Genomic DNA, 12,895 nt, shown 5'->3' with positions numbered 1-12,895 from the left:
AACTTTTGATAAAGGCTCTTGGCAAAAATGAAAAATGACAACTAATTTCAAGACGTTTCATTGCAAAGAAACATCTAATAATAGATTCATGGATAAGGGTACAGCATTTATCCAAACAACAAAAAATATATGGTCTAAAAACCTCTTAGCTGAAAACTTCCTTTAAAGTGTTAGTGGGGTGGTAGTACCCTTAGCTGCCTGGCAGAAACAAATGCAAACAGTCTATAGAAGAGAACACCTTAAATCCAGGCCTCAATGAATTCCTACAGATTAAGTTCTAAGGAACAGGAGTTCATTAGACAATAAAATTAATCTTGCCATTTGTAACAACATGGATGGACCTAGAGGGTATTATGCTGAGAAAAATAAGTAAGACAAAGAAAGATAAATACTGTACGATTTCACTTGTATGCGGTATCTAAAAAACAAAACAAATGAACAAATAAAACAAACAGAGTTACAGATACAGAGAACAAACAGCTGGTTGCCAGAGGGGAGAGGGGAAGAAAGAAACAGGTAAGGGAGATTAAGAGGTACAAAAATTCAGTTGCAAAATAAATGAATCACACGGTATGAAATGTACAGTGTGGGGAATATAGTAAAAAACTATGTAATATCTTTGTAAGGTGACATACTGTAATTAGACTTACTGTGGTGATCATATTGGTATAGAAATATCAAATTACTATGCTGTGTAACAGGAACTAACAATGCTGTAGGTCGATTATACTTCAAAAACACTCACAGAAACAAACTCATAAAAGATAAACATGTACTAGGAATATAATGTACCACATGATACATATATAATGAACACTGCTGTATGTTCTATATGAAAGTTAAGAGAGTAAATCCTAAGAGTTCTCATCACAAGGAAAGGTATTTTCCCCTATTTCTATAATTTTGTATCTACATGAGATGATGGATGTTCACTAAACTTATTGTGATGATCATTTCATGATGTATGTAAGTCAAATCATATGCTTAACATCTTAAACTTATACTGTGCTGTATGTCAATTATATCTCACTGAAAGCAAAAAAAAGGGTATATAATTATAAAATTATAAAATACACACACACAAGTGAGAGGAAGAGACATATAAAGACGGCTGATGCTGGAATTATCACACACAAAATATTAGAGATGTTTAATATGTTTAATACGATAAAAGAGGCTATTAAAAATATGCCTAAGGAACAGGACCATAAAATACTATCAGGCAGATTTGAATAAGAACCCCATGAAGCATCTAAAAAGGAAAAAGAATGAAAATTAAAACTCAATTATCATTTGAAATTGCACATACGTGGCAAAATTCTACTTAAATATCCAAGAGAAACTTTTGCACATGTACACCAAAATAAGATAACAGCACTATACATAATAGAAAAAGTTTTATAACAAAACATTATACAGTAATAAAAATAAACTGATACTATTATGAATAAATCTTAGTAAATAAATATCAAGTCAAAACAAAGTACTGTCAAATTAAATGCAAAATAATAGCCTTTTCATACAGTTAAAACTAACATATTTTTAAGAAATATATATTAGATGACATAAAACTATATTTAAAAAAAGGCAGGCCAGGGTACAATGAACAACAGAATCCAACAGATACTACTTGCTATCACAAGTAGTAAAGACAGGGGACGGTGCAGAAATAAGTGACATAGCAAGATTTATATAATTGTTAAGATCCTGACTTTTGTGCTGGGACCTCCAGGGCTCATTACATTATAGTAAATGTATGGAGAAAAGGTCCAGGGATAGAAATAAGTGTCATGAACCAAGAAATAACCTAATATTCAATTCAATTCAGTGCCCATAAGAGCCATGGTATGGTTAAGCAAGAGATTAGATCTGAAGAGAATTAGTAACTTGGAAGATGATCTTCAAATTTAAAAAGTTCGATGAATTTCAACCAGGTTGAAAAAAAAAAGAAATCCTCATATAAACACAGGGAAACGATAATGCGGAACACCAAATACAAAGAGAACTTCTTAAAAGCAGGCCAAGAGAAAAGCCAGGTTACTTAACAAAGAATAGCAACCAACAAGTTTCGTAAAATCAATAAGGAAAGTCAGAAGAATGAAGAATAACAGCTTCAAAGTATTCAGAAAAACTGTCAACCCAAAAGAACTTCCTTTCAAAAATGAGAATAAATGTTCACATAAAGACTTGTTCATAGCCAGTAATATTCACAATAGTCATCTGGAAACAATCCAAACACCTATCAACTAATGAATTTATAAACAAACTATAGTATATCTATACAATGGACTACTACTAAGCACTAAAAAAGAACTGAGATGCATAATAACATGGATGAATATCTCAAATATAATATGCTAAGTGAAAGAAGACAGAATATATTTTATAGTATATGATACCATATATAATGACATTGTGGAAAAGACAAAACCAAGTCAGAAAGGAGATCAGTGGTGGCCAGGCACTAGGAGTAGAAGAAGGGGACGCACTACAAAGGGGTAAGAGATAATTTTATGAGGTGATGAAATGTTCTATTGGGTTGGCCCAGAAGTTCGTTTGGATTTTTCCATAAGATGTTATGGAAAAACCCGAATGAACTTTTTGGCCAATCCAATATATAACCTCTGTGGTTGTAGTTACAGAACTGTATGCATCTGACAAAACTGAATGAACACTACACTTAAAATCATGAATTTTACTGTAAGCAATTTATACTTGCTGGTTAAATAAAGCTGATTTTTAAAATTGAGGGTGAGCAATGCAAACAAAACATGAAAAACACTTTTTAGACAAAAACTGAAATATTATGAAGAGAAACTCACTAAAAGAAACCATTTAGGGACTTCCCTGGTGGCGCAGCGGTTAAGAATCTGCCTGCCAATGCAGGGGACATGGGTTCGATCCCTGGTCTGGGAAGATCCCACATGCCAGGGAGCAACTAAGCCCGAGCACCATAACTACTGAGCCTGAGCTCTAGAGCCTGCGAGCCACAACTACTGAAGCCCACGCACCTAGAGCAGGTGCTCCGCAACAAGAGAAGCCACCTCAATGAGAAGCCCACGCACCGCAACGAAGAGGAGCCCCCTCTTGCCGCAACTTGAGAAAGCCTGCACGCAGCAACAAAGACCCAACGCAGCCAAAAATAAATAAATAAACAATAATTTAAAAAAAGAAACCATTTAAAGGGGTCTGAGATAAGAAAGAAGAGAAACTAGTAAATGTAAATAAACTAAAAACATCAGTTGGTCTACATAAAAAAATTAACAATAACTGATGGGAGGAGAGAGGAGGAATTATAATACTGGACAATAATACCATGTAAATTGGGAAGGCTAAATGGTCAGAGTAAGTACTTATGTTGTTCAGGATATTGATTAGCTTCAAATTTTATTAAATTGGAACAACCAGTTAAAGAATTAAAGAGTTGCCATAAAAGATTAAAAAAGACAAAAACAAAACCACCCAATCAGCTATAAGCTATTTATTAGACACAGAAAAGTTGAAAGTAAAAGGAAGGAAGAGGCTTCCTGGGACAGGACTTGCCCCCTATCCTCTGCTTTAGCTCCTCTCTGAAGTACCTAGACAACAGTATTTGATGCACATTTCCTGAGTTGTTTTACAGATGTGAAAACCCCCACCAAATGGAAGATGTTAACTACTTAAAGACCAGGAGCACATAGCCCCAGACCTCCTTAAGCCTAAGGACTGATAATATTAACCCCTGTTACCTTACCCTCACCTGGCTTTTAAAAATGCTTTGTGGAAACCCTTCAGGGAGCTTGGGGTTTTTTTTAGAGCATGAGCCACCCATCTTCTTGCATGGCCCTGTGATAAACCTTTCCCTGCTCCAAAAAATAAAAAATAAAATAAAATAAAAGGAAGAAAGATATACCAGTTAAATCCTACTAAAAGGAAGATAAGCATATTTCTATGAATATCAAACAAAGGAGACTATAAAGCAAGCTTCAATAAAATTCTAAGAACTGTTATCATACAGATCAATTAATGACAAATTGAAAATTTAACAAAAAGAAATTTAAACACATTGTATATCCTAATAGTATTTAGAACTAGATTATGAAGCTGCATTAACAAGAGTAGTTCAAGCAGTCTTACAGTTCTTAAACACTTCTATCAGAAGAGACAGCTTAATGAGCTAAGAATCCCAATTGTTCCAGTTAAGCAATTAAAAAAACAATATAACAAGCCTAAAAAAGTGGAAGGAAACAAAATATGAGTAGAAATCAATTACTAAGATAAAAAATGCTATCATTCTGTGATTTGCATTGGAGGTACTGCTAGCAAAGTAACATGAACAAGGCATAAGAATTAGAAAGGAAAACCAAAACAAATTCATATGATATGGACTGTTGACAATGACAAAAAAAGGAGACAGTGCGGCAAAATAAAAATCCTATACTCTTGAAATTAATACAAGTTTTGTAATGGTTAACAAAAATAGGATCCATATACAAAGGTGAATTGCATATCAAAACACCAAAACCAAACTGAATATGTAACAGAAGTTAGGGTTCTCAGAAATAAATACACCAAAAGATAAACAAGTTTTTCTGGAGAAAACTATTAACAAAGACATTAATGAAAAACTTTATCTTCATTAAAAATATTAAAGAAGACCTAACTAGATAGAGAATATTCAAATACTCAAAGCAGATTCTAAGGAAGAATAAATCTGAGAAAAGACAGGGCATCCCAGAAGATCAAGTAGGGATTTGCCCTACTTGCTATCAAGACTTAAATATAAGATAGTCATAAGGAGCCCAGAAACAGATCCTCCCATACGTGAAAACCTGTTGGAAAGAGGCAGCACTGCAGATCAGTGCGGAAAGGAGGAGCGTTCAAGTAGTAAATGATGCTGGGACAACTGGGTGTTCACCTAGAAAGAAATGAAACCAGATTCCTACCTTAAAATATATACAAAAATTAATTCCCAATGGATTAAGGACTTAAATCTGGCTAAAACAAAATGTATATACACACACACACACACAGAGTCATCTCAAGAGTTGGGAAGAATTTCTTAAAACACTGTAAACACTAACCATAAAGGAAACAGACAATATATATGATATATTCAATTACACCATAATTAATAAATTCTGTGTATTGAAAGATACAGAAAGAGTCAAAATACAAGTCATAAACTGGGAAAAAATACTTGCAAAATTATATTTAGAATATAAAAAAAGAACACCTAGAGCTTAAAAAGACAAAATTTAATAAATGAACACCACATATAAAAAGACACTTCACAGAAGAGTAAATAGGAATGGTCAATAAACATATGGCAAAATGTTCAATCTATTTAGTAATTAGAGAAATGTAAATTAAAATCATGATGAATTACTATTACATACCCAGAGAACCCAAAATTAAAAATTCTGACAACTGCATTACATGACTGCTATATCTCAATTTTTTTTTAAGTATATTTAATTTAAAAAGAACTTCTCGGGAACAAATGTTTTCTAGTGCCCAGCAGGTGATTATGTGGCCTGTTTTTCTACCAGCATCACAAGACAGCCTCTGACACAGGGATCAAACAACATTTTGAACTGGTATGGTGTAAGATTCACTAGAAAACATAGGGTTATCTCCCATCAACCCCCATTCCCCTTTAAAGAACAAATCTCTGGCTCCTCAAATAGCATTTAAACGTTATGAAGTAGAAGCCATTCGAGTACCAAAAATCTATTCGTCTTCACAGCTATTACTACTGTCAAAAGAAACTCTCAATAGTTATGAGTAGAGTTTCCTTTTATACTCACTCACAAGAGAATACGTTTATTACAAAAGCACTTGTTGCCCCCAAATCAGAAGTGTATCACTTGGGTACTTTTTGACTTGCTCAGAAAAGAGAGTAACTCACATAGGCCACTTACCTGTCATCTGGCCTTTTTGTTCCCCGCTCATAGGCAGAAGAAGGTGGTGAGAGGGAGCCCCTTCGTTTCCTTTTCTCTTTATTTTGAGTTTGTTTGTCTGGGTCTCTCTCTCTTGACCTGTTAGGAGTCTTTGGGGCAACTGTTTGATCTCTGAAGCCAACAGCATCCCTTCCTCGTTCGGTTACTAGGGGAAAAGGTTTTTAAAAAAATTTACTTGGTAGACTTTTCTCCATCATGATAGTATACCAACTGTATAATAAAATTTCTATCCAACAAACAGATCTATGGACTCCTCCTTCATATACCCAGTCCCAAATTTGGACGAGACATAAGGTCTTATATGCTTGTGTGCTCTACTTCCTAAAAGTCTCTTCCATGACTGCCCTTTTCTACCTTTTCCCACCAAAGTCTCAGTCCAAGCTTTCATCATTTCTAACTAGTTCTGTGGAACACATGCATGCAAAATGTTTCTGATACCTTTAGTAAGGCAGTCTGCTTGTCAGTTCAAAATGTAAAAGCCTTCCCCTGCCCTTATAACTCTACATATTTACAACTGGTAGAAAAACAGCCTGGCATGCTAAACATAAAAACCTCAATAGAAAAATCTCTTTAATTAAAAAAAAAATTAGACAACTTTTTATGAACTACAATTTCAAAAGAAAAATATTTCAAACACAGGTGAAACAGGTGGTAACTCAGTAAGTTATCAAACCAGAGAGCTACATCTTCAGAAAAAGAACGCCAGCTTCCTATTCAAAGATGGAAGCTGGGGGCTTCCCTGATGGCGCAGTGGTTAAGAATCCACCTGCCAATGCAGGGGACACGGGTTTGAGCCCTGGTCTGGGAGGATCCCCCATGCCGCAGAGCAACTAAGCCCGTGCACCACAACTACTGAGCCTGCGCTCTAGAACTCGCAAGCCACAACTACTGAAGCCTGTGTACCTAGAGCCCGTGCTCCGCAACAAGAGAAGCCACCACAGTGAGAAGCCTGCACACCGCAACGAAGAGTAGCCCCTGCTCACCACAACTAGAGAAAGCCCGTGCACAGCTACAAAGACCCAACGCAGCCAAAAATAAAATAAATTAAAAAAAAAAAAGATGGAAGCTAACCTTCTTCACTCAGTCTCTTTACCTAGAATGGTTCTCACCCAATTCCATTGCCACTGCTCCCAAAAGCTGCCCTAAGTACTACTTTTCACTGATCACACCACCTAGTCTTTCATTTTCCTAAGTAGTCTAGATCCCACCAATGAACATTTCAATATAAACTGACTAGTATTATATGCTGTTGCTTTGTGTATGTTAGTACTGTTACCTACTAATCATATTGCTCTCTTCATAAGGAGAGAATTTCTTATAAAATATCTCTCATAGCGCAAAGCGGATTCTTGATAAACATTGTTTTTTCTTTTCTCATTTCAGAAAAATGTGCTATCAGTTGTTTTTTCCCCCAGCAGTAGGATCAGGTTTACATATACCATTCTCACAGTTCTTTTAGCTGGCCAAAAACTCCATTTATTTACAAAAAAGTTACTAATCTACAGCCATGTATGAGTATTTGTCAGTGAGAAGCTAACAGAACTAACTCATCTAATACCACATGCTGGCAGAAAATACCATACAATTAAAACAACTGTTCAGCTCAGAAGGTATTAGCACAACATCTTTTTGTGAAGTATTATTATCTAGTTTCATCTGGATCTGCCCATGACTCTCTATTTCCTCCTTCAAACCCAGGTTCCTTACCCTGGTGTTAATTTCCTTAAAATGTGGCTATTTCTTCACTATATATTGGTAAAACAAGAAAAGGAATCATACCAACAGTATATTCTGACTCTGCATCTTAGAATATGTGAGGCAGAGAAATCATCTTATATATTTAGGCTGATTTTCTCATATTTTAAAACGTGGATAAAGCTAGACTGCATATTTCCCAAAGTATTTCACAATCCTTATGAATTTTAAAAGTTCTAAGCTTTTTAATCGCTTGACATTGAGTAGTAACATAGCAAGTCAGGTTTGCATTATAAGCATTTCTCTAATCTAAAAGCCTGATACTGAGATGGAGGCGGGGTTCCCCACATGTGAGGATGAGACTGAAGTTGGCACACAAAAGGCTGCTCCCTGAAAAGATTCTAATTGTCCACTACAGACCATGTCCTGCTTCTCTCAGAGGGCCATACCAGACTAGATATTTACAAAATAATGGTGGCAGGGTGGGGTGGGAGGACCTTCATAGGTATTGAAACTTCGCCTGTCTTGCTAATGTTTTCAACTCAGTGGGCCCAGAGAAGCCAGCCTCTGATGATCAACTCTATAGTGGTGCTGCTGATACTGCCAACCAGTACTACTCAATCCAGCTTTCTTTCTTATGGGAAGAAATCTTTGCAGCCCTACGTAGGATGTCTGGCTATGAAGAGACTAAACCAGTAGAACTAAAAATATCCAAAAGATACAAAAGTGATGTAAAGGATACTTTACAGGGCTTTAACCAATAAGATTATTTAACCAATAAGATTTAAGATTACAAAATGTTCTTCATGCCAAAAATAAAGAAAAAGACCAAAAACATGATCACACTGGCTCCTTTACTCTATTTATACTGGGTCACTGCTGGAGGGGCACAAGAGACTAACAAGAGCCACCATAATTTATACCATTGCTTTAATCTCTAAAGTATGTTGGAAACACAGCTAAGTGGTAAAGCCCAGAAACCATACTGCAATGGTCTCCCTATTATCTGTTCTGTAATAATGATTCTTAACCTTGTGAGGGGTCACTGATTCCTTGAGAATCTGATGAAAGTTTTGAATTTTCCCCAGTAAAATGAACGTATACCAAGGACTTTGTATATAAACATCTACAGGTGAAAACTTACACACACCTAAGGAGTATAGGTTTAAGAATGTCTGCTCTAGGGCTTCCCTGGTGGCGCAGTGGTTGAGAGTCCACCTGCCGATGCAGGGGACACGGGTTCATGCCCTGGTCCGGGAAGATCCCACATGCTGCGGAGCGGCTAGGCCCGTGAGCCACGGCTGCTGAGCCTGCGCGTCCGGAGCCTGTGCTCCGCAACGGGAGAGACCACAACAGTGAGAGGCCAGTGTACCGCAAAAAAAAAAAAAAAAAAAAAAGAATGTCTGCTCTAGAGGAAGAAATGAATGGAAGAAAAGCTACTAGAAGGCCATGACTTCAAGGAAAGAAACAACACAGGGAGTATAAAGGGACATCTCCTTTGACAAAAAATCACTAAGAATAAAAATGCACAGATCCACCTCCTAGAGCAATGAAAATAAAAATAAAAATTAACAAATGGGACCTAATTCAACTTAAAAGCTTTTGCACAGCAAAGGAAACTACAAAGAAGATGAAAAGACAACCCTCAGAATGGCAGAAAATATTTGCAAACAAAGTGATAGATAAGGGATTAATCTCCAAAATATACAAACAGCTTGTGCAGCTCAGTATCAAAAAAACAAACAACCCAAACAAAACATGGGTGGAAAATCTAAATAGACATTTCTCCAAAGAAGACATACAGATGGCCAAAAGGCACATGAAAAGATACTCAACATCACTAATTATGAGAAAAATGCAAATCAAACTACAATGAGGTATCACCTTACACTGGTCAGAATGGCCATCATCAAAAAATCTACAAACAATAAACGCTACAGAAGGTGTGGAGAAAAGGGAACCCCGCCACACTGCTGGTGGAAATGTAAACTGGTATAGCCCCTATGGAGAACAGTACTATGGAGGTTCCTTAAAAAACTAAAAATAGAGCTACCATATGATCCAGCAATCCCACTCATGGGCATATATCCAGAGACAACTGTGATTTGAAAAGATACATGCACCCCAATGTTCACTGCAGTACTATTTACAAGAGCCAGGACAGGGAAGCAACCTAAATGTCCATCAACAGAGGAATGGATAAAGAAGATATGGTACATATATACAATGGAATATTAGCCATAAAAAAGAATGAAATAATGCCATTTGCAGTAACATGATAGACCTAGAGATTGTCATACTGAGTGAAGTCAGACAGAGAAAGACAAATATCATATGTATCACTTACGTGTGGAATCTAAAAAAATGGTACAAATGAACTTATTTACAAAACAGAGAGTCACATATGTAGAAAATAAACTTATGGTTACCAGAGGGGAAGGAAGGGAAGGATAAATTGAGAAATTGGGATTGACAGATACACACTACTATACATAAAACAGATAACTAATAAGGGCCTACTGTATAGCACAGGGAACTCTACTCAATACACTGTAATGGCCTATATGTGAAAAGAATCTAAAAAAGAGTGGATATATGTATATGTATAACTGATTCACTTTGCAGTACACCTGAAACTAACACAACATTGTAAGTCAACTGTACTCCAAGAAAATTGTTTTAAAAACACGTTTTCAAACTTATACCAAAAATATTTCATTTACCTAATGACATATTATCTGGTTCCAAAAACACAATAAACTTCTTATCAGTTACATCTGCATATTTCTAAAAGAATATTCGTAAAGTCATATGCACAAAGTATCTCTGAATACCTACTTGTGCTCTCCTTTTCAGTTTGACTTTTCTTTGGAATTCGATATACCTCCTGCAAAAAATAAACCAAAAGAAAAGTTATCAGTGTGGAATGGAAGTGGTGATTGCTTTGAAGCTGAATGATTTCACATGGCAACAAAGAAATGGGGAGGAACAATCTGGTATTTAATTATTCTCCAAAATTTTACCTATGTTTGGCTTTAACTAAAAATAGATCCTGGTCCCTTAAAAAACAAGTAAAAACATATAGCACAAATACATATTTATTTCTAAACGTCTACCAGGCTTGTATGACCTCATTAGCCAAGTAGCAGACTAAGTAACTAAGACATTTTATTTCTGGCAGGAATACACCTCCTGATAATCTTAATTTCTATATGCCTTCTGCACATAAAATGAAGTCATATATAGTTCATTTACTGAGAGTATGCATATGAACAAGTCAAACATCTCACTTGCCATCCCTACTTAAGGGAAGAAAAGGTTAGTAATACCTCAGCTATATAAACACACTTCAGAAAAATTACATGTGTAAACACAATTCCTGCTATTCAGCGTATTTTTCTATAAATACAAAATCAACTTGGCTAATGGCCAAATCTACTTTTATACTGCTGTTATTTTAAAAAAGGAAAGTTTTGGATCATTGTTGCTCTTCAAATACTATCTAATACTTTATCAAAATTGTTCTTGAGAAATATAAACTACGTTTTTAAGCCTTGAGGTACCTTTTCTTGCTGTATGAATCTAAAGCCTAGCAACAATTCTGTTCCCTGACAATCTCTCACTGTTCTAAGCCCATCAAGTAGCTCTTGGGCACATACTTCCTTATCCAGTCACCTTGTTAAGTGGGCAAATGGCAAACCCACACATTCTCAATGGTACATCATATAAAACCCTTCCTTCAGAGTAATCTCATAATACTGACCACACCTATATGACCTGGTAATCCCATTTTTTAGGAAATGTACTCTAAGAAAAATCTTTCCACACGATTTTTGGTTCTAGCAGCGTTTGTGGAAAACGAAATAACCCACATGTCACACAACTGAGGAAAGTTCAAGATGTAATATTCAGCTGCCAGTAAAAATGCCAATGTGGACTTTACAGACGCAGGGCAATCTGTATGAATGCATTATCTTATTTGAATTTCAAAACAACCCTATGAGGTTGCTATCTCCATTTTACAAATGGGAAAACTTACTTAAAAAGTTTAGCAACCTGCCCAACGTTATGATGCCTTTTATCATCTGTACCAGATGACACAGTGGCATTATTCTGGGAAGGAGTACCATTTTGGGGATTTATCCACAAATGTAGGTAACATCCACTATCCCCCTAGCCTTTTCTAAGTAGAACTTCCACTACAGCTGGGATTCTCAATTCTGGCTGCAGAATTAAACCACTCCAGGCAACTTTTATAGATACACTATCCAAAACAAATTGAATCTAAAATTCTGGGAATGGGTCCCAGGCACCTGTATTTTTTAGAAGTTCCCCAGATGATTCTGATGTCCAGAGAAAGTGGACATCACTGAACTACTGGCTTCTCTTAACAGCCCTCACTCATTCCTTCCTCACAAAGGAGAATTTGAGAGAAAGAACTATGTATGTCTGTCCTCAGCTCAGAGCCATCTGGGCTCTTTCTCCTCTTGGGCTGCTTCTGCCTGTAGAGAGGATACATTCTAATCTATTCCTCTGAGGGATGCCTGGAGTTGTCTAATTCAATGTCTACCTGTGGGTATGAATCAGGGATAAAGAGAGGAAGGACTTAACACTTTTAGCTCTGACTTCTCTATCCACCTCTTGGAGGGGTTAACAAACTCGGGAAAAAGAACGCCACTTATCAGCACCTACCCACATTATAGGGAAAAACAGGTATTCTGCTAATTTTAAAAGTTTGAAAATGACTGTTGCATTAGGTACTCTGTAAACCTAGGCACTCCAAAAGAGTTCATTCATGAAGGGTGCTCAGAACAGATATATCGAGGATGATATCTCAGTCAACTAAGAATTACACAATTTTAACTTAGTTTCTTTTGCAGAAGGTCTCAGCATTACAGGTATTCATTACAAACATTTATAGCAATTTATTACAGACCTCAAGTTTGGGGCCCATTCTATGGTGGTGGTTAATATACCGAGGAAATGCTTCTCAAAGATACATTCTTAATTCCATTCAAAAGTTTAGAGCAACTGCTAACTAGAAAATGTATTCTGATCACTGAGTTGTACACATGAAACTAATATTGTATGTCAAACATACTTCAATTTTAAAAAAAGGATTCAGGGACTTCCCTCGTGGTCCAATGGGTAAGACTCTGAGCTCCCAATGCAGGGGGCCCGGGTTCAATCCCTGGTTGGGGAACTAGAGCCTGCATGCATGCCACAACTAAGAAGTTCGCACACTGCAAGGAAGATCC

The 12,895-nt window shown here is 36.4% G+C and overlaps 1 protein-coding gene across 2 annotated transcripts in view; it reads right to left on the bottom strand.

Moving 5' to 3' along the window:
- Positions 1-12,895, bottom strand: part of SETD2 (SET domain containing 2, histone lysine methyltransferase) — a 111,364-nt gene that overhangs the window by 24,610 nt on the left and 73,859 nt on the right. For both annotated transcript variants that reach the window (XM_082848710.1, XM_082848709.1), the window contains exons 13-14: positions 10,476-10,524; positions 5,904-6,087 (exon numbers count right to left, since the gene is read on the bottom strand). In XM_082848710.1, the coding sequence (XP_082704836.1) occupies positions 5,904-6,087; positions 10,476-10,524 (233 nt within the window). The remainder of the gene's footprint in view (positions 1-5,903; positions 6,088-10,475; positions 10,525-12,895) is intronic.

Source organism: Leucopleurus acutus (assembly GCF_964270905.1).
Source record: "Leucopleurus acutus genome assembly, chromosome: 10".
Lineage (NCBI taxonomy): Eukaryota > Metazoa > Chordata > Mammalia > Artiodactyla > Delphinidae > Leucopleurus > Leucopleurus acutus.
This window is presented reverse-complemented; position numbering and strand designations above follow the sequence as displayed.